At 43.4% G+C, this 17,759-nt stretch overlaps 1 protein-coding gene across 1 annotated transcript; it reads left to right on the forward strand.

Moving 5' to 3' along the window:
• The first annotated feature begins 1,809 nt into the window (after positions 1-1,809).
• STRA8 (stimulated by retinoic acid 8) lies at positions 1,810-16,290 on the forward strand. The gene is made up of 8 exons (XM_074901454.1): positions 1,810-2,001; positions 3,651-3,726; positions 5,123-5,207; positions 5,594-5,743; positions 9,396-9,678; positions 10,955-11,031; positions 12,673-12,784; positions 16,199-16,290. Exons 1-8 carry the CDS (start codon positions 1,810-1,812, stop codon positions 16,271-16,273), a joined length of 1,050 nt encoding a protein of 349 aa, XP_074757555.1. The 3' UTR covers positions 16,274-16,290.
• Positions 16,291-17,759: the final 1,469 nt, after the last annotated feature.

Here is a 17,759-nt window from a genome sequence, read left to right on the forward strand (position 1 = left end):
GGGGACCGAGCTGTTGATGACCGGAGGTGTCCGGCGTGGGCCTCCGCGGGCTTTGCTGGGCCAGCTTTTCTCCTCCCGGCTGCAGAAGAAACAGTACGGCCAGGCTTTCATGCCTCTAGGCAGTACTTGTGGCCGGTAACCGGGGGGGGGCATCAGTTGGGTGGCCGGGAGGCGCTTCCCCAGGCAGGCACCCAGGGCTCTGTCAGGCCGGCAGGGTGGCTGCAGTGGGCCCGACTGACTGTGGATCTGGCCCTCTCGCACATGTGTATGTCAGGTATCATTGCCTGCTCTGATGTCACAGTTAATTGAGAAAAAAATTCCAATGCTGTGAAGAATTATGTCTTAAAACTGGCTGCTTGAGGCTTGGATGGGCACATGCTTTTCTGGGTAAAAAAACTGGCTGGATGGCCGGGCCCAAGCACTTGTGGTGAATGGAGTTAAATCCCGTTGGCAGCTGATCACGAGTGGTGTCCCCCAGGGCTCGGTTTTGGGGCCACTCCTGTTTAACATCTTTATTGATGATCTAGACGAGGGGATCGAGTGCACCCTCAGTCAGTTTGCAGATGACCCCAGGTTGGGTGGGAGTGTTGATCTGCTCGAGGGTAGGGAGGCTCTGCAGAGAGACCTGGACAGGCTGGAGCCATGGGCTGAGCCCAACTGGAGGAGTTTCAATAAGGCCAAATGCCGGGGGCTGCCCTTGGGCCACAACAACCCCCAGCAGCGCTACAGGCTTGGGGAGGAGTGGCTGGAGAGCTGCCAGTCAGAGAGGGACCTGGGGGGGTTGATTGACAGCCGGCTGAACAGGAGCCAGCAGTGTGCCCAGGGGGCCAAGAAGGCCAATGGCATCCTGGCTTGTGTCAGCAATAGCGTGGCCAGCAGGGACAGGGAAGGGATCTTACCCCTGTACTCGGCACTGGTGAGGCCGCACCTCGATTCCTGTGTTCAGTTTTGGGCCCCTCGCTACAAAAAGGACATTGAATGACTCGAGCGTGTCCAGAGAAGGGCAACGAAGCTGGTGCAGGGTCTGGAGCACAGGTCAGGTTGCACAAGGAGCGGCTGAGGGAACTGGGGGTGTTTAGTCTGGAGAAGAGGAGGCTGAGGGGAGACCTCATCGCCCTCTACAGCTACCTGAAAGGAGGTTGCAGAGAGCTGGGGATGAGTCTCTTTAATGAAGTAACAAGTGATAGGACAAGAGGGAATGGCCTCAAATTGTGCCAGGGAAGGTTTAGACTAAATATTAGGAAGCATTTTTTTCCAGAATGGGTTGTTGGGCGTTGGAATGGGCTGCCCAGGGCAGTAGTGGAGTCCCCATCCCTGGAGGTGTTTAAGAGTTGGGTCAACATAGTGCTGAGGGATATGGTGTAGCTGGGAACTGTCAGTGTTAGGTTAACGGTTGGACTAGATGATCTTCAAGGTCCTTTCCAACCTAGATGATTCTGTGATTTTAATAATGGCTGTGGGAGCTGAGGAGCCTCAGCGCTTTGTGAAGCTGAGCCCTGGATATCCCATGGAAATGAGGCATCAAATCATTGCAGGGAAGTGTGCAGGAGATGGGAGCTTGTTTCAGCTGTGTTTCACCCCATGCAGTGTATCGTTAGTGGTAAATTAGGTTCTAGTACTTAGAGGGACCATCCCTCAAGGCAAAGAGAAGATTTCAAACTCCATGACTTCCTATGGAAAAATAAGCTGGAGTGCTCTGCCAGTCACCCTGAAATTTCCTTTTTTGTCTGTCCCCTACACAGGCTGTAAAATTTTTCTTCACTTATATATATTTATTCAGTATAAATAAATGCTGCATTGCAGCTTTTGATGGAGACAGCTGGAGACTGTAGGAAGACAGATGCGAGAGTGAGTCCCAATCCCCTGACACACCTGCAAGGGGTAGAACCCTGCATGGCAAAGCGGCACTTGTCACAGGCATGCCACCGGGCTACACTGGCAAGACTCTTAGGCAGCTTGCAGGGAGCTGTTTTATCCCAGTCAGACAACTCGGCCTCAAAGGTGCGAAGCAGTGACTATTTCTCTATGCATCGCTATTGTACATGGGTATGTTTAAATTTAACCAGGTTTATTAGGATGACCACTGTATCTTTACACATGCCAGTGTGTGTCTAATTTCACTGTGTGCAGCTTTCCTGGATCTCTTTTACTTTAAAACTGCCAGCTCAACATAAGCAAATTGCTTACTTTGTAGTCTCTGGGTCATGGGTTTATCGTGCACTTTTCTTACGGGGTTTTTGCAGCTTCTTTATAGTGTTTTGGAAACAAACCAAGGGATCCCATGATGAAATTACCTTGATTTCACTGCATTTTGCTGCGAAATTGGGATAGTAAGTTTAGGGACAGAAGACGTTATAGGGGAGGGAGTAATTCATTCAGCCTTATGAGGTGCACTCTATCTTTAAGAAACAAAAAATAAGTTAGGAAAAAAACAACTACCAGTACTGGTAATTCGTCTCTAATAAACTAAGAAACTATTTAATCAAAACAAAATTGTTTCTAAAGATGAAATTGACCCAAAATGCTACCAAAAAGATGGATATTACCATGCTCATGGCAGAGGAATAAACATCAGGACTTCTTTTATCCTCAACTCTGCCACCAGTTCATTTAGTTAGATTGTTTACTTTCAGTTTTCCAGTTTAAAATGGAAATGGTAATGACTGTTTAGGACAGGAATTGTCCTTGTAGAGGGAGGCTCTGAACATACAAACTGTTGCTATCTGGGGCTTGTGCCTGCTTAGCCCATTACCTCTCATGCAGGTTGAGGTAAGAGTTCAGTTTGCCATGTTTTGAACAAGATGAAAATTAAGCTGAAGTCACCATGATCTAGGAAGCTAGGACTAAACAGATACTTGTTTTGTCTAGTCTAAGGGGGCTATCTTCACATACCAGTTCTTAAAATTGCTTTTTCATAGTATCATGTGCCCCTTGTGTGACTTTTGGAGGCCAAGGAAGTTCAACGTCTTCCGAGAACCTAAATACAGAAGTTCCCTTGTAATCCTAGTGCTTAGTGTCTGGCTAAAATATCCAGTGGTGATTGTGGATCGTCCAACAGTCACGTAAATCCTGAAATATTTTTGAGATGTGTATATTTAAATGCATTTGCCATATGTTCTCAGTTATGTGTGCTATAAATGATGAAAGAGTGATATGCAGCACTGAAGTTATTTCAGTTTACATCAGTGTAGCTGAGAGTAGAATGTGGCAAAGGCTTCTCCTAGCAAAATTCTCATGGGAAATGATTAGTAAAGTCTTATGCCTAAAGTTGGTAGACATCCAACAAGACTTCCCAGCATCGTATTTCTGGACATGCTCCAAGAAGAGAACAATCCAAACAAGACCATTTGCTGATGAAAGAAGATCAGAGTTAAGTAGCAAATGTCTGTGTGACTGGGTGTTATGTGTATGTATTGCATAACATATACCCAAATATTTATATTCTGTATTTAAGTTTGCTCTGGTATTAGTTCTTTCCCTTTTTTATATGGATAAGGGTAGCTGGTGAAACAATGCAGTTGTTTTCACAGAGACAGCAAGATAACTGAAGGTCAAAGTGAAGGAAAAGTGAAGAAAGCAACCAAGGCATGTTAAAACATGAATCTAGTCAGAGCAGAGACCAATCAGTTCTGATTTCTTCTTATGTTTAGTATCAGGTTTTGCGTAAGACTAAGAAATCTGTCCAGAAGCTGGAGCGAACTGTGGGTTCTTTGCTGAAGATGAAAGGTAACTGTATGCAAATATTTGCCTTGGACAGAGTGTCTGGGCTTGTTTTTTATTTATTTGTTAAATAGAAGCAGATAGGTATGTGGCTGATCCCATTAAAGCCTTAGAGCCAACTGTGGCAGTAAGCAAGGGATAGTGAAAAGTGTCAACCCACAAAGTAATGCACCTCAGAAATCCCTCTCTGACTCTCAGTTGTTCCTACCCCTTCCTCAGCCTAGATGAGGGAAAGAAGGAAACAAGTAATTCCTGCTGTCCCATGGCAGCAGGCAGTTCAGGCAGAGTGCTCTTGTCACCCTGCTGCCAATTCACCCCCTGCAGGTGTGGGGCTGGCATGGGTCCCCAGGCTGCATGTTTGGGCTCTCACTGAGAGGCTGCAGGAGGATGTTGTGCTCCTGGCTGCAGGAACATGGTGCAGTGCAAGTCATGAGCACCCAGCGTTGTGTCAAGCACAGCCTGAGCTTAGACTTTAGAACAGCAGGCTCTGGTGTGAGGTAAAAGAGAAGGATAGAGAAGTTGTTGAGGATTTTCTGGTCTAGGAATTGGAAGCCTCTAGTTAAGAATTTACTCCAATAGAAATGGGTAATACAGATGCTGCAGTTTTGTTTTCTTTCAGCTCGGTGAGTCATCTTCATGCACTCTTCTTACCGCCTGTGACACCATGCGTCATGCTGGTCTAGCGTATGCTGTCAGCAGTTGCAGCTCCTGCTGCAGGGCTTCATGCCCTCTCCAACACACCTTCTGTTTACTGATGCTGGCCACTGACTCCAGTAGCAGCAAGTAGGACTAGGGGCTGATGAGTTAGAGACATATTTTTTATGTCCCTTCAAGTGTCCAAATTACTGTCAGCTAGAAAAAAACATTTCTATTCATGCAACTTGCACCTCACATCTTTGGATAACCTATAAAAGTCAGTCATAGGTAGAAGGAATAGTTTGATAGAGCAAAATGGAAGGTATCACAAGCAGTGAGGCTGGTTGAGGAGGGTTTGGAGGTAAACTTCCCTTTGTATTTACTTGCACATATCTGCAATTCATACTGCTTTTGAATCACAGGTTGGTTGTCGGGGTTTTACATGCAATTTGCTCATTATATGGCAATCCAAAATACTGTATTGACTAGGGCTTTTTTGATTTGCTGGTTTAGCAAAAACTGATGGTTTTCAACATCAGTTCTGTCAGACCAACATTAGGAAGAAGACATTGATTCTAAATTCCTCAATGATCATAAACTCCCCATAGTTGGAGAGGTAGAAGCTTCTCCTTTTGTATCATTTTTGCCTAATGAAAAGCTCTGACTCATGAAGAACTAGTTGTTGAAATTACTCTGATTGGGGCTGAGGGTGAGAGGGAAGCCAAAAGTGCCACTGATGTGACAATAACCTTTATGCTGACAACAGAGTCCTTCAATCTGGAGGATGGAAACCCGCCCAGCTTTGAGGAAGTCAGGGAGGAATATGTCAAGAGGCACTTCAGCAATCACAGGTAAGGACTTATATCAATCAAGGAAAGATGATAATACTTTGCACTTGCTTCCATCCCAGCATTTCTGAATCTCTTTGTCATTATTACTGAATTTCCAAGCAGAGGCCTTTCATCATGAGGAAGAGATTAAGAGAATTCACCTGGACCCCTGTAAACCCGTATAGTGCACGAACACTCTAAGCAGGCCTTATTTCCAGTCACCACTTGGATTTCTTTTCCCTTCTATGTAGCTGATCTTCACCAAGGACTTCTTATTCACCTGCAAAGGGAGGAGAAAGCTGGCTTGGGAAGAACGGCCCTGGACTCTGGAGTGACCACGACAAGGGCTTTATTAATCTAGTTAAGAAGTGGTTCATGTGGCTTTTTTTCCTATGTGTTCTTTCCAGCAGTGCATCAGCCTCAGAAGCTGTGAGTGAGAGTGACTCTACGGTCTGGTATTTGATAGAATGTGAAAAACAAACATTGGAAGAGGATGGGAAGCCAGAATTGGTCCAGCCTTCAGATACTTCATCCCCAGATCTGGTGGAATTTGAACGGTAGGTGCATCCCACATTGCTTTCAGTTTTTTAACTTATTTACATTAACACTGTGAATTTAGTCACTGCCGTTCATGCAGCCCTGCTGGAGCTTGCATCTGCCTTGCAGAAGCCTTGTGCCAGTGAAATGCTAGGGTTTCAACCCCAAGCCCCAAATTAAGGTTGACATATGCGTGATTCCCACAGCCCTTCACAAAGGGGGGGTGAGTTTGCCTTTAGGCTTCCCTCCAGGGTGCGGCCCTTGCAGGGAGAGCCGTTGGGTAAAGGAGCCCCAGGTGTCTGCATTAAGTAAACAAAGGTCAGGTGTCCCACTGAGGGATAAAAGCTGGGACCACTTGCAGGAAGGGGCAGTGTCTGTCTGTGAGGTGGATGCACTTTGCAGAGTTCCCTGTTGGGGAAGGACCTCCTGCCTCCCTGGGATTGGGCTCCAGTCAGGTCTGGCTTTTGTAAATGTGGGCTGTGTAGAGATTCAGTATGTGGCTTCCTTGGTCTTATGTATTTGATTTGTAAACTCGGTTGTCTCCTGTCCCTTCTATGGGAAACTGCATTTCACTGTTTATTCCACCCATTGTTGGTCATGTGGTGTTGTTGTTGGGGTCAGTGGGATTGATGTTGATCATGTGTAATCTGACTTGTTTGTACCCCCAGCACTCACCCGTGTACTGACCCTTTTTTATCAAATACAAAGATAACTGGCAAAGCAGCCAGGGATTTTGGCCGTGCTGGTGATGAAGTTGAACACTTCCCAAGTCTCTTACCTGTGACTTGCATCTGAATGGACTCATTGCATTGTAGCAGCCCCCAGCTCTGCAAGGTGTGGAAAATCCCTGAGAATTTTCCATCCATCTTCAAGAAAGAAAAAATTTTTTTCAAGTGTGTCAGTCCTTGTTTGGCTATGCTTTGCTGCTGTCTGTATGGCTTGCGAGTAAGATGCAGCATACCTGCTAACAGTTTAACAATCAAGCTTGGATGAAATAAGAGGCTTGATTTATGCAGGTGTGTGTCACTGTGTTTGTGGTATCAGTACCACTATCAAGTTGTATCCCTGCAACAGGGCTAGATTTTAGGGATGTAGGAATTGCTGTACCAGACAAATTCTCAAGAGTCTAGCTGTATGTGTTCTGCAGAGATGCAGGAACCAGAAGTAGGCAGATCCTTTCCTCCACAGGGATGTTCATCCTGCCTCTGATGGCATTGTTATGAGGACATGAATGCTGTTGCCTCTTCTAGAAATGGACCCTTAGCTTCTCACAGCTTGGAGTACTTTTTTTGAGGGATCAGAGCAGGGTAAGGCTGGATGCAAGCAGGGAAGATCATGTAGTCCTCATCTTGCGGGCTGCAGAATAATGGTGGTCTGGAAGATATCAGCACTCCTCAAAATACCTGCAACATGGAGAAGCAGGAGGAGAGGAACATAAACACTTACATGTGTGTTACACTTATAGCTAGTGGGTGTGAGTGTGTAGCCCCCTTTAGGGATTGGCTCCTAAGTACCTGATGCAGGACCTAAAAATTGAAAACTGGTGTTCTCATGTCATTGGTCCGTGTATTTTATTCTGGAGCTGTAATAGTAAAATTACTGTTTTTCTCCAAGTTATTAGTATCTTAAGACAGAGTATGTTATTCATCACTTCCTTCCCCTTACTGTCAGACAGCACTAGAAGGTATTTAGAAGTCATGGGTGCTTTTCCAGAAGGGTAAATGATCATTTCATTTTAAAGATTTGAGGAACAGATGGATGTCTAATCTATCCTGTACCATCAATCAAGAGTCCATTTCACCCTATCCATTCCAGAGTTAAGAATAGGCAGTGTAAGAGAATCCATAGCTGCAGCTGGCATCCTCTTCCACAGAGTCACCACCATAAGCAAAAACTTCTGAACCTCTTCTCTTTTGCTTTGAACCTGTCTTTATTTATAAAATTCCCTTGGATTATTGAGTTTTTCATCAACATGAGACTGCAGCTGTGCCAGCAGATGGCAGCAGCCTCCTGCTACTGTTCCGGCTTTTGATCCTGTGAGAATCGAGGTGGCACTGTAGTAAGGTATAGTTTACAAGACCTTGAAATGCTCTGAATCAAGTTTTTTTGGGGGAAGTAAGCTCTGCTTGGTCAAAGACTGCACGACAGAGCCACTGACAAGGTAGACCAGGGCCTGTACTGTGTGGACTCTAGCACTTACCCTATAGTCTTACGGCAGACTGCAGTTGGTTCATACCTAATTCTTCTCAAAAAACGATCTTTTATAACAGGCATAAAACAATGGGAACTCTTCAGCAAAGAAAATAACAGCCTTTTGGTGATCATCTAATCACATTATTTGGGCAACATCAGAAATGCTTTGAGCTTCAGTGGACTGTTATTTTTTTTCCATGTCCAGCAGTGGGAACTACATCAGTAGGACTACACAGTACTCTGCCCAGTGCACAATGTGGTTGTCTTCTTCCAGCTGGGAAGGAAATAGTCGAGTCATGGTTCAAGCTTAATTTCTTTAGTAAAGCAGTCTAATGGTGATTCATATTCTTCTGTTTGAGAAACTACAGATCCTTTGTTTGGAGCTGGACATCCAGAATCCTTAGCGAGCGCAATAACTTACATAGAATACTTACTCCCCTTCTGGTAGTTTGTCTCCAGCAATCGTGGAAAATATTCCAGAGTATGGAAACTGGAGTTTCAACATGTTTATACTTTCATGCAGAATTACGTTTTTTCAGCATTGGCTTGCTCGAACAAGTATTTTAAAAAACAAAACAAGAAAGACTGAACCCTTGAGTTACTTTCTCATGCAATACTGTTCAGTTAATCAGGAAATGTGCTCATTTGGGACATCTTCCAAGGAATGTTTTTAAGCCCAAACTTAGTAACAATGACTACTGTTTATAGAACTCTTGGTTTATACTCCTTTGATCTTGTTATTTTCATCTGAGAAGCTCCGAGCATTTAATTAATGTAAAATAATCTTTAGTGCTGCTTTTCAAAGTGGACATTATTATCCCTGGTTCACTGTGCCACACAGTGCTAACAGAATAAGCGGGCTCGTTCTGAGACTTAGTCACTGGGTTGAAATTACGACACTTATGTTCTATTACCAGTTTCACTACAGACTGCAAAGCAGACAGTCTTAGGGATGTGTTTCTTCAGATGGAAAATGGAGGAAATTGAGCTCCCATGCTTATTTAAGTCAGATCATCCAGGCCTGGGGTAGTCTCTTTCTGTCTGCCTGAATAGTACCTAATATGTCAGGATATGACCTCAGCCAAGGCTTTTAAGTGTAGTGCAATGCCAGTAGAAGTATAAAAAGTGACACACAGTGTAAAAGCCTCAGGATACAAAAGCAAGTAACTTAAAATTTATTAAATGCCAGAATGAGGTTTGCCTGTGCAATAAGTACAGCCTGCAGCGCTTGGAGCTTCTGTTGTGAGGCAGTCCTGCTGTGGCTGGAGCCTGCCTTTTGCAGATGAAATCTTGGCAGAACAGAGTTGTTAAAATCTTCAAACAGTGTTGGGCAACCTTCAGTAATTGTATGAAGTCTTAGAGGAGGGAGTCAGTGAAGTAGTTATGAATCAGAGCTACTCCCCAGTCTCCAGCTGATTTACAGGAGATGGCTGCCTCATAGCCTGCTCTTAAGAGATGCTCCCTTTCCCTTCATTACAGATACCTGTATTTTTATAAGCACACAGTGGACCTGCTGATAGAGCATGGAATTGTTTGCACTGAAGAGGTGCGTCTTCCTGAGGTCTCCACAACTATTTCCCACCTCTGGCAAGAGCTTTCTGAAGAAAGAAGAGACAGCATCTTGCAGTACTGTAGCCAGAGAGATTTACTTATGGATCCTAAGGCTGCTTGCCAAGAGCCTGCATGCACTCAAGGTAGTGTGAGGGACAGCCGAGGTAACAGTGAGGAAGCTGGTGGTTCCTCAGTCCCCACACCAGATGAAGTAAGTGCTCAGTAACATACATGTCTGTCCTGAAACTCCAGGCCTTCAGATGCTAATTGTCTCTGCATCTTTTAATTGGAAACATACAGTAGTTGTAATCTTGCCCAAGACCACTTGAATGCATAAGTGGAGATAATAAGCAGTCTTTTAATAAATGTCTGCAAAATTCTCTCTTGGTAAGATACACAGCAAGCTATAGGAGTGCAGCAGTAGTAGTCCCACTAGCTTCCACTGACCTGTAGAGTTTCTGTGCTCAGTAACTGTTAAATTTGCTCCAACTTGCTCCAGGGGGAGGGAACAAGAACAAGAATTATACAGTTACTGTGCTCTGTGAATTCTTCAAGGAGTACAGATGATCTAAATCCAGAAGGAATACAGAGTTCACCAAGGACTGCTGTGTTTTGAGTTGGGTGGGGTTTTTTTCATCAAAGCACTTAGTAGCAAAGAGAGAGTGTTTGTAGACCAGTTCCAGTGGTACAGGGCTAACAACTGCCTGTGTCATGCACCTTGGCAGAGCCAAGAAGTCAGTGGCTGAGTCAGCCAGGGTATTTGTTAAAAAGAGATGAAATAATAGCCAGCCATTTGTAAACTGTTCCTGGAGCACTGATTACTTAAGCACCTAGCTGTTCAAAGACATGTGTGTAATTTTATTAGCTTCAAGGGAGGTACAGATGTTCACCCCTAGCATGTAAGTAAATTGCATTGACAAGTTCTTTTTGAGTCACAGGGCACAACTCACATCACTGACCTCCTCAGGAAATGTCATGGGGATGTCGCATGTACCATACTTTCTGGCACAGAAAATGTGTGGACTGCATTATGGCAGAGTGAATTAATGAGCTTATCAGACTGTCACACAGAGCATCTAAACCCCTTTGTAAACCAGATTGCACACCAGAATCAGATTTGGGGAGACTGGCTGGTACAGCTCCAGCCATAAGCAGCAGCCCACAATCAGGTCTCTAAAGCACTGATATGATTCATGGTTTTTTACTGATCTTGGGGGGGAAATGTAATGTTAAGTCTAATTCCTAGATTGAAGCACAGGCCTAAGGGATTTGACTAACCTTGTGTTCCCAGGCATGAAATACAGATATTCCTTATTTTCTATTCCTGGCTCCACAAAACCCTCTTGGTTTACTCTAGCTGTAAACATACCTGTTAAACAGAAAGAAAGAATATCATGCTTTTAAAGACTTCATTATTAAAAATGATGCCCTAGGTAAAACTTTTAGGTGGCTGGATATGTTGACATCTGAAATGCTTTTTCTGATAGGTAATGTTTGAAGATGCGTTTGATGTTGCTGCTGGTTTCCTTGATAGAAGCGAGACTGAGGGAATGACCAACCAGAGGTAAATTACAAACTCTCCCCTTTTGCTAGACAGAGTAAGTTAATAATCCGCTGTCAATACTCCACAGCAAATTTTCTGTGGAGTAAGGCAATAGGCTAGCTTCCTTTTTTTGTGCCTAATTTTTAGTACAGCAATACTGGTTTTTAAGGTGCAAAAGTGAAAAGATTAATAGGCATTTATGGCAGAATCACTAAGAATCACTTATTAAGAGCACCCCATCACTTCAGGATAACTGGGGTCCTGATTTTCTTCATAGCTATGCATAGCTTTCCATCTTTTCAAATTCCAGTGTTTGGAATATTTTCCTTTTCTCTCTCACTTACCGTGTCTGTGAGGACCATAAGGCATTCCCTGGATAAGACAGTTAATCATAAACTGTACTCTTATTTAATGAGAAAAAAATTGTTCATTTTTTAACATTGTTTCCCTTACCTTTTTCAAGTACTCTAAATCAGTCACAAAGAGATGATCAAGCTAAAGTGTGGTTGACCTGAACAGTAACATCAAAGAAACACAAGACCTATTAAATAATAACATCTCTTTCCTCTGAAGGTCAGATGAGTTACCTAAAAGAGAACATGTCAGATACAAAGCTGGTACTGGCTTTGATTTTTCCCAGCAGACAAAACAGAGAAAAGGGTTGCTTTTCTCAAGAGGAAAATCACATTATGACTTATCTTTTATGCACTCTTGTTATTTAGTCTTTGTTAGGATTGTTTGTCTTTGCAAATAATGTTTTTAATCTGTTTATTTAATCCCATTTTCTACTTATTTTTCCATAGAGAGTTCTTTAGTGTGAATCTCTTTCCCTCTTTCACCACCATTCCACCTTTGCACTTCCAGAACAGCATGAATGGAAATAAGGTTGTTTTGGCTGTTGATCAGAATATCCACTAAATAACATCTATTGGGTGACAATTGCTGTTTGCTTTTAAAATAAAAATAACTATTCCTTAATACTGCAATGTATTGCCATCATCTTTGCAATCTATTTTAGGCCCCAAATTAGATTAATATTTCAGTAGTCAACATTTAACCTGTTCCCTTCTCTCCCTATCACTCTGTGACTTGTAATTCTGACAGAGGCATAATGGCAGACCTTTGTAAAATCCCAGGGAGAACACAGAGGTGAAGTCCAAAATGAGTATCTTAGCTTTTTCTCAGAATTACCTGTTACCCGAGTACAAACCTGCCAGTGATAGCTAATATGTCATTTCATGACCACATGTCACTGCATGCACTCAGAAACTTTACAGAAGTCAGAGCTGTTCCTCTGAACAACCCTGCAAAATACAATACCAAATAACCATTGTCATTCTCTGTTATAATAGATATATACTCTTCCCTAAAACAGTGTTAGTATAGCTGTCACGTATCAGTGGATCTCTTCGTTGTGATGCTGGTTTCTTGTACTGCTGTTCTCTGTTCTTACCTATCTTCTTTGCATTTGTTAGACAATATCTTGTCAATACATCCAACTCTGCTCCTCCCTGCCTTGCTTGGCTTTTGTCTTCAATACCAGAATCATCTTGGAAACAATTTGGGTCTTTTTAAATTTATAAGTAAAATGTAGAGGAGAGAAAATAAGTAGGAGAAATAAGGGAACAGGAAATTAAATATAGTATCTGATTCCATTTTCAGTTCAGCATTTGCAAGCTGCGCTTCTAAAAATCTAGAGGATCACCACAGACTCTATCTGCAGATCACTGACTTCTTAAAAAGCCTCTTCTTTGCTAATACACAGTTTTTCCAGGTAAGCTTTGCCAAAGGATTCCTTATAGAAGGAGCAGTATACTTCTGTCATTGTCAGAAAGGGATTTCTGGTTTCTGTGCTTCTCATCATATTGCCCAGAATCATTACAAATGAGCACTTGGGATTCATCAGTTCAGATGTGTCATTCCAAAGGGTCAGTAGGATTGCCTTTGTAAGAGGCAAAATGTGAGGGGTTGTTATTGCTTAGAATATTATTTAAAATGGCAAGTGACATGAGCATGAAAGTTGCTTGTGGAAAAGCATGAGTGATCTTATCTGAGCAGGCGAAGCCCACTTCTCAGTTTTCCATTAATCCCCAGCCACTTCATTCTGAGCTCAGTAGGACCACCTTCTGCTGTCGGTGTGCCAGGTTCCCTACCCTCAGCCCTCTGCTGGCAGGCCTGAGGAGTAGGGTATTCATGTTCTTGAGCAGCTGCTGAGCTGCCTCTTAACCTCAGTCTACAGGTGCAGGTTCACTGAGCCAGAAGTTGTGTTTGCAGTGTTCTTCCCCTTCTGCCAAGGAGGTGGCTCAGAGCTTGCACATGAGTGGAGGGCTGAAAGGGAGATGCCCCTCATCCAAAACACGCTTGTCTGAGCTCAGAGTCAATTGTACCTCCAAGTAGCCACTGTTTTGCTATTTTCTATTGCCTAGCTTCTACCTAGTCTTTGTTACTTGAGCAGGTGCTCCTCTGAAGGAAATAGTGTTTATGATGAGGGGTAACTGGGACAGAAAACAAAGCAGGAACTAGTGTTGCACCACTCTCTGAATCTATGACATCGTGACCTCTGCGTGCCATTTGGTTCCCCCATCTCAGGGAGACAGTTGCACTAGAGGAGGTGCAGAGAATGGCATCAGGCACAGCAGAAAGCATTAAACAGGAGCTGCTAGAGTAGGAGCCTTCTGCAAAAAAGACTGAGAGGTACTGTGAGAGAGTTTTGATCCTAAATGATGTGGATTTGGTACACAGAATGATTGTTCGTTGTCTAACACCAGAAGAACTAGAAAGGACTCAATGAAATGAACAAACAACATATTAAAAAATAATCTGCACATACAGATTAACAGATTTAACTCCTGGGGCATCAGTCCTTTGACAACTACTAAATCTGAAGGTCCACATAGAATTTCCAGCTCAGAAGGTCCTTGCAGCACACAGTTTGCCATAATGTGGGAGCATATTGTGGAACAGAGCGCGCTGCATGCACAGTTCTTACACTTTTTGTCTAAATGTCCACTCCTGGCTGTTGTCAAAGACCAGGCACTAATCTACACAGCCCTTTGGTCTGTGTAGTAGCCATGCTCTGTGTAAGAGCAGAGTTTATGAATTGAGCACACCTAGAAAAGAAAGAAAAGTCTTAGGCAAGATACGGTATTTTCCGGGCTTAAATTTCTTTTGTGGATGTCATGCCTGACAGCATTAGGTGGTCTCATTTTGTCCTTCTGCTTGGTGCCGCACTGTTATATGTGGGCCCAAATCCATCTCACACCTCCCAGATGAGGTGGTATGAGAAGAGGTAGTGTGTCTTTCAAGCTTTTAAGTGGGACATTTGAAATAAGGCTAGGAAAATGGAAGTAATGGGAAGACAGGCAACAAAAGAAGCTGAAGTACTGCAAATTGCCAGTCGACTGAGCTCTGTGGATCCAAAAGGAAAAAAAAGGCTCAACACACTTCTTTTGTGCGGGAACTTTGAGTTGTCTGTGATAAGACAATAAAAAGGGAGTTTGACCAGAAATCACCCAGGCTAGAGTACTGATAATGTGAAGGTCACAATCTGTTTTGGTTTAAATAACTGCAGTACAGCACATCTAGAGAATCCTGCCAAGAAGAAAAAAAAAAGGAAAATGACTGACAAGACTTTTTTGTTTTGAGAGCAGAAATTCAGCTCCATCTCAAAGCAAACAGATTGAGGCAGTTATAGAAGTGGTTGCAGAGCAGGGATAGGAGATATTCCAGCTAGCTTGAAACACACCAACTCAGGCAGCAGCAAAGAGCTACATACCTTACCCCAGAAATTGGGCTACTCAGAGCATTGGAGACTCCTGGGCTTGACAGGGAAAGGAGACCTTGCTGCTTATCTTATGGGTGTGACTGAACCTCTGCAGACCATTCCCCTTCCCTTGACGTGGTACATGTGCTGGTACTACACTAGCCCAGGAGTTTGAGCAGTGCTGGGATAAATTATCCCAAGGGTAAAGTGATGTCCTGGTGCACTGTGCACACACCTTGTAGAAGATACAAAGGTGGGTAGCAGGTACGGTACCAAGGCAAGGCATGAGATGTGCACCTGACTGAAATACAAAAGGCAGCCTATGGTCTCCTTTCCTTTCATCTGCAGAGCTGATGAGGTGACAGCTTTTATTGCTGGTCATTACATGCCAGTGCTCTGTTATGGTTAACTGTCCAAGTACAAAGTACTGTTATTGGATTGTGTACGTTCACTGTTTTGTAGTCACAGATCCACTGAGTGCCGCTCCTCTTGAGTGGCTGCCCTGGCTCTCAAGGCTGCCAACAGCATACACCCCACTGGTGTAGTATGCTTGAGAGACTCATGTAAGAGAAGGGAGGAAATCGTTTGGACAAAGAAAGAAAGGGCTCTTAAAAGGACAGTGACCCAAAAATGTGAACAGGAGCATACTTCCATGGTACATGATAGAGATAGATTTCTGAGCATGAGATTAGTTAAGCAATCTTGTCATTTTCCAAGAGCTGTTGTCTTAAGGTCACATCATAAGAGATGCTTAGCATCAAAGGCAATAAGAAATTAATTTAGATTGAGGTCCAAAATGGGTTTTTTTCTAAATAGAACTGAGCACCTTTGCATCTTCAAAGGCACGCTTCCTACTAAAATTATGGATTTTTTGATGAGTCAGTTGACAAGCAAGTGGGATTTAGTACTCCTTAAGCTATGCATTTTTTAAACAGCACATATTCTTAAAAGCAGTCTTGCCCTAGAGTCTTGCATCAATGCAGAAGGTGGGCTAGATGAACACTTTCATCTCCTAGACTTTGATTTCTCAAGAGCTACTTACTCTCTGTAAGCTGGTGAAAGAGAAGACCATTTTCTTCTGTTCCTAAAAGAGCAGCAAAGCCTGAAGTCGGTTAAGGGCTCAAGGAAGCTCTCATATCTTCAAAGCCTGTGCCCACTTGCTACCACAGTCAGTAACAGCTGTCTACATGATGTAAATAGACACAGGGTGGAGCCCTGTGATTTTAGAAAGAAATTAATTGAAAATTTGAGCCATTCTTCGTGCACCTCAGGCACTTCATAAGTGCTGGTTGCTGATTCAGAGAGGAAGGAGGGCTCATGGTGCATTAGCTGACAAGTGTCAGCACTTGACCAATCCACTGTATGTTTGAAACACAGTCAACTCCTGTTGTTTTTAATTCTGCTTGACTTTGGGGGGGTTTTCAGGAAGAAGATCTTCAGTTCGATTATGAGACTGTGATGCTGAGGTGCACTGAGACCTTTGATGATGAAGATTTCTAAACAGTATCTCTCTTTGCTAATGTTTTGCCAAACATTGCCAGGCACACCAGGCATGTGAAGAGACTACATCTCTTTCAGTGAAGCACCTCTCTGAGCGGAGTTTGGAGACACTGTGTTAAAGTGGTTTGTTATCGTTGTCTTCCCATTCCCTCGTCAGTGCTTCTTGATATATTAGTTGAGTAATTTATACCTTTAAAAGTTCCATCTTTTAAATATTTATGAAATCGTAGGAAATACTTTTGTCTATTACTTTTTAATGTTTAACCTCTGTTCACAAGTAAACTGAGGCAGGTACGGTTAAGTGACTTTGCCTAGCATAAGCTGTGGGAGAGCTGCAGAGGTCACATCAGTGACAGCCTGCGCACCCCCAAGTGTGCAGTATCTGCAGGTCTCAATTTGCAAAAATCACAAAGTGCCCTGCACCCTGTCAGTGATTACTTTTCTGGTGCAATTTTTCAGCTTGGACTGACAAGGAAAGAGGGATTTCCTCACAGAGAGTAAGATGAGGCTCTTCCATCTCTTTATGAGGGCAGCAGCAGTGGCCCACTCCCCAACCACCCAGAGAGGTGCAGGCACAATAATACACCTTAGATTATTTACTTTTGCGAAGTGTGTAAAGCTGAGTGATCAGCCCTGTGCTTTTCTGCCACATCTCATTCTTTGATGAGTAGTGCTGCTCAGATAGTGTCTTGGAATTAAAAATGCCGTGAAGATGAATAAAATCTTTTGTATCTTGGAGCTATCATTAAAGGCTCTCTGCAGACTTGGACAAGTTGTGTTCTGACAGTGGTTATGCTAACAGCCATCACAAACAGAAAGGCTAAAGTTTTATTTTAAAATTTAAACTAAAGCTGGCATGCCCAGGTATTAAGTCTTCAGCAGTAAGGTTTTTAGGCTGAATCCAAGAGGGCTGGACTGTGTCTTGGTGCATAAGAGCATTATACATGCAGCTGTATTAAGCAAACGCATGTGGAGCCTAGTACTGAATTACAAGGGGAGAGTAATTCTTCCAGAGCACCTTCTGTCCCTGCAGTTGAGGCTGTGGTAGCACTTCCAGGTGGATGTTTGCCAGGCTGCTGTGTTTGGAAGTGGGGTGTGAGGTCCTAACTGCAGATCCTGTTTGGGTTTAAGACCCCTTCTGAGTTCACCAGGGTGCAGCCATGTCTTTCCCTGGCTTTTCTAGTGTGCTTCATGTGTACAGGTTGTCATTGCTTTGAGGCTATAAGCAATGCTGGCTCTCCCTATTCCTCCTCTCCTTCTCATTCCAAAATGCCAAGCATGTGCATCCCCTGGGCAGTCTGGGTTTTGGGACACATGCTGGTTGAAATACATATACAGAATTTGCAGGGGATCCAAGGTAAAAGCATTCTTCCCTTTAGCTAGTACAGGAAACATACATATGTACCTACAGTAATAAGTGTTTACATTAACTGTTCTCCCTGTGGTTTCTTATCTTTGTGTAGTTTTGGGGGGAAATAGATTAGTT

The sequence above is a fragment of the Athene noctua genome, chromosome 3 (assembly GCF_965140245.1).
Source record: "Athene noctua chromosome 3, bAthNoc1.hap1.1, whole genome shotgun sequence".
NCBI lineage: Eukaryota > Metazoa > Chordata > Aves > Strigiformes > Strigidae > Athene > Athene noctua.

Excerpts from the sequence above, each read along its gene's own strand:
- STRA8 (XM_074901454.1), top strand. The coding sequence starts at position 1,810 with ATGGAGACAGCTGGAGACTGTAGGAAGACAGATGCGAGAGTGAGTCCC. Across the intron at positions 9,679-10,954 it reads CAGTCCCCACACCAGATGAA|GTAATGTTTGAAGATGCGTT; the intron begins GTAAGTGCTCAG and ends TTTTTCTGATAG. Across the intron at positions 11,032-12,672 it reads GAGGGAATGACCAACCAGAG|TTCAGCATTTGCAAGCTGCG; the intron begins GTAAATTACAAA and ends TTCCATTTTCAG.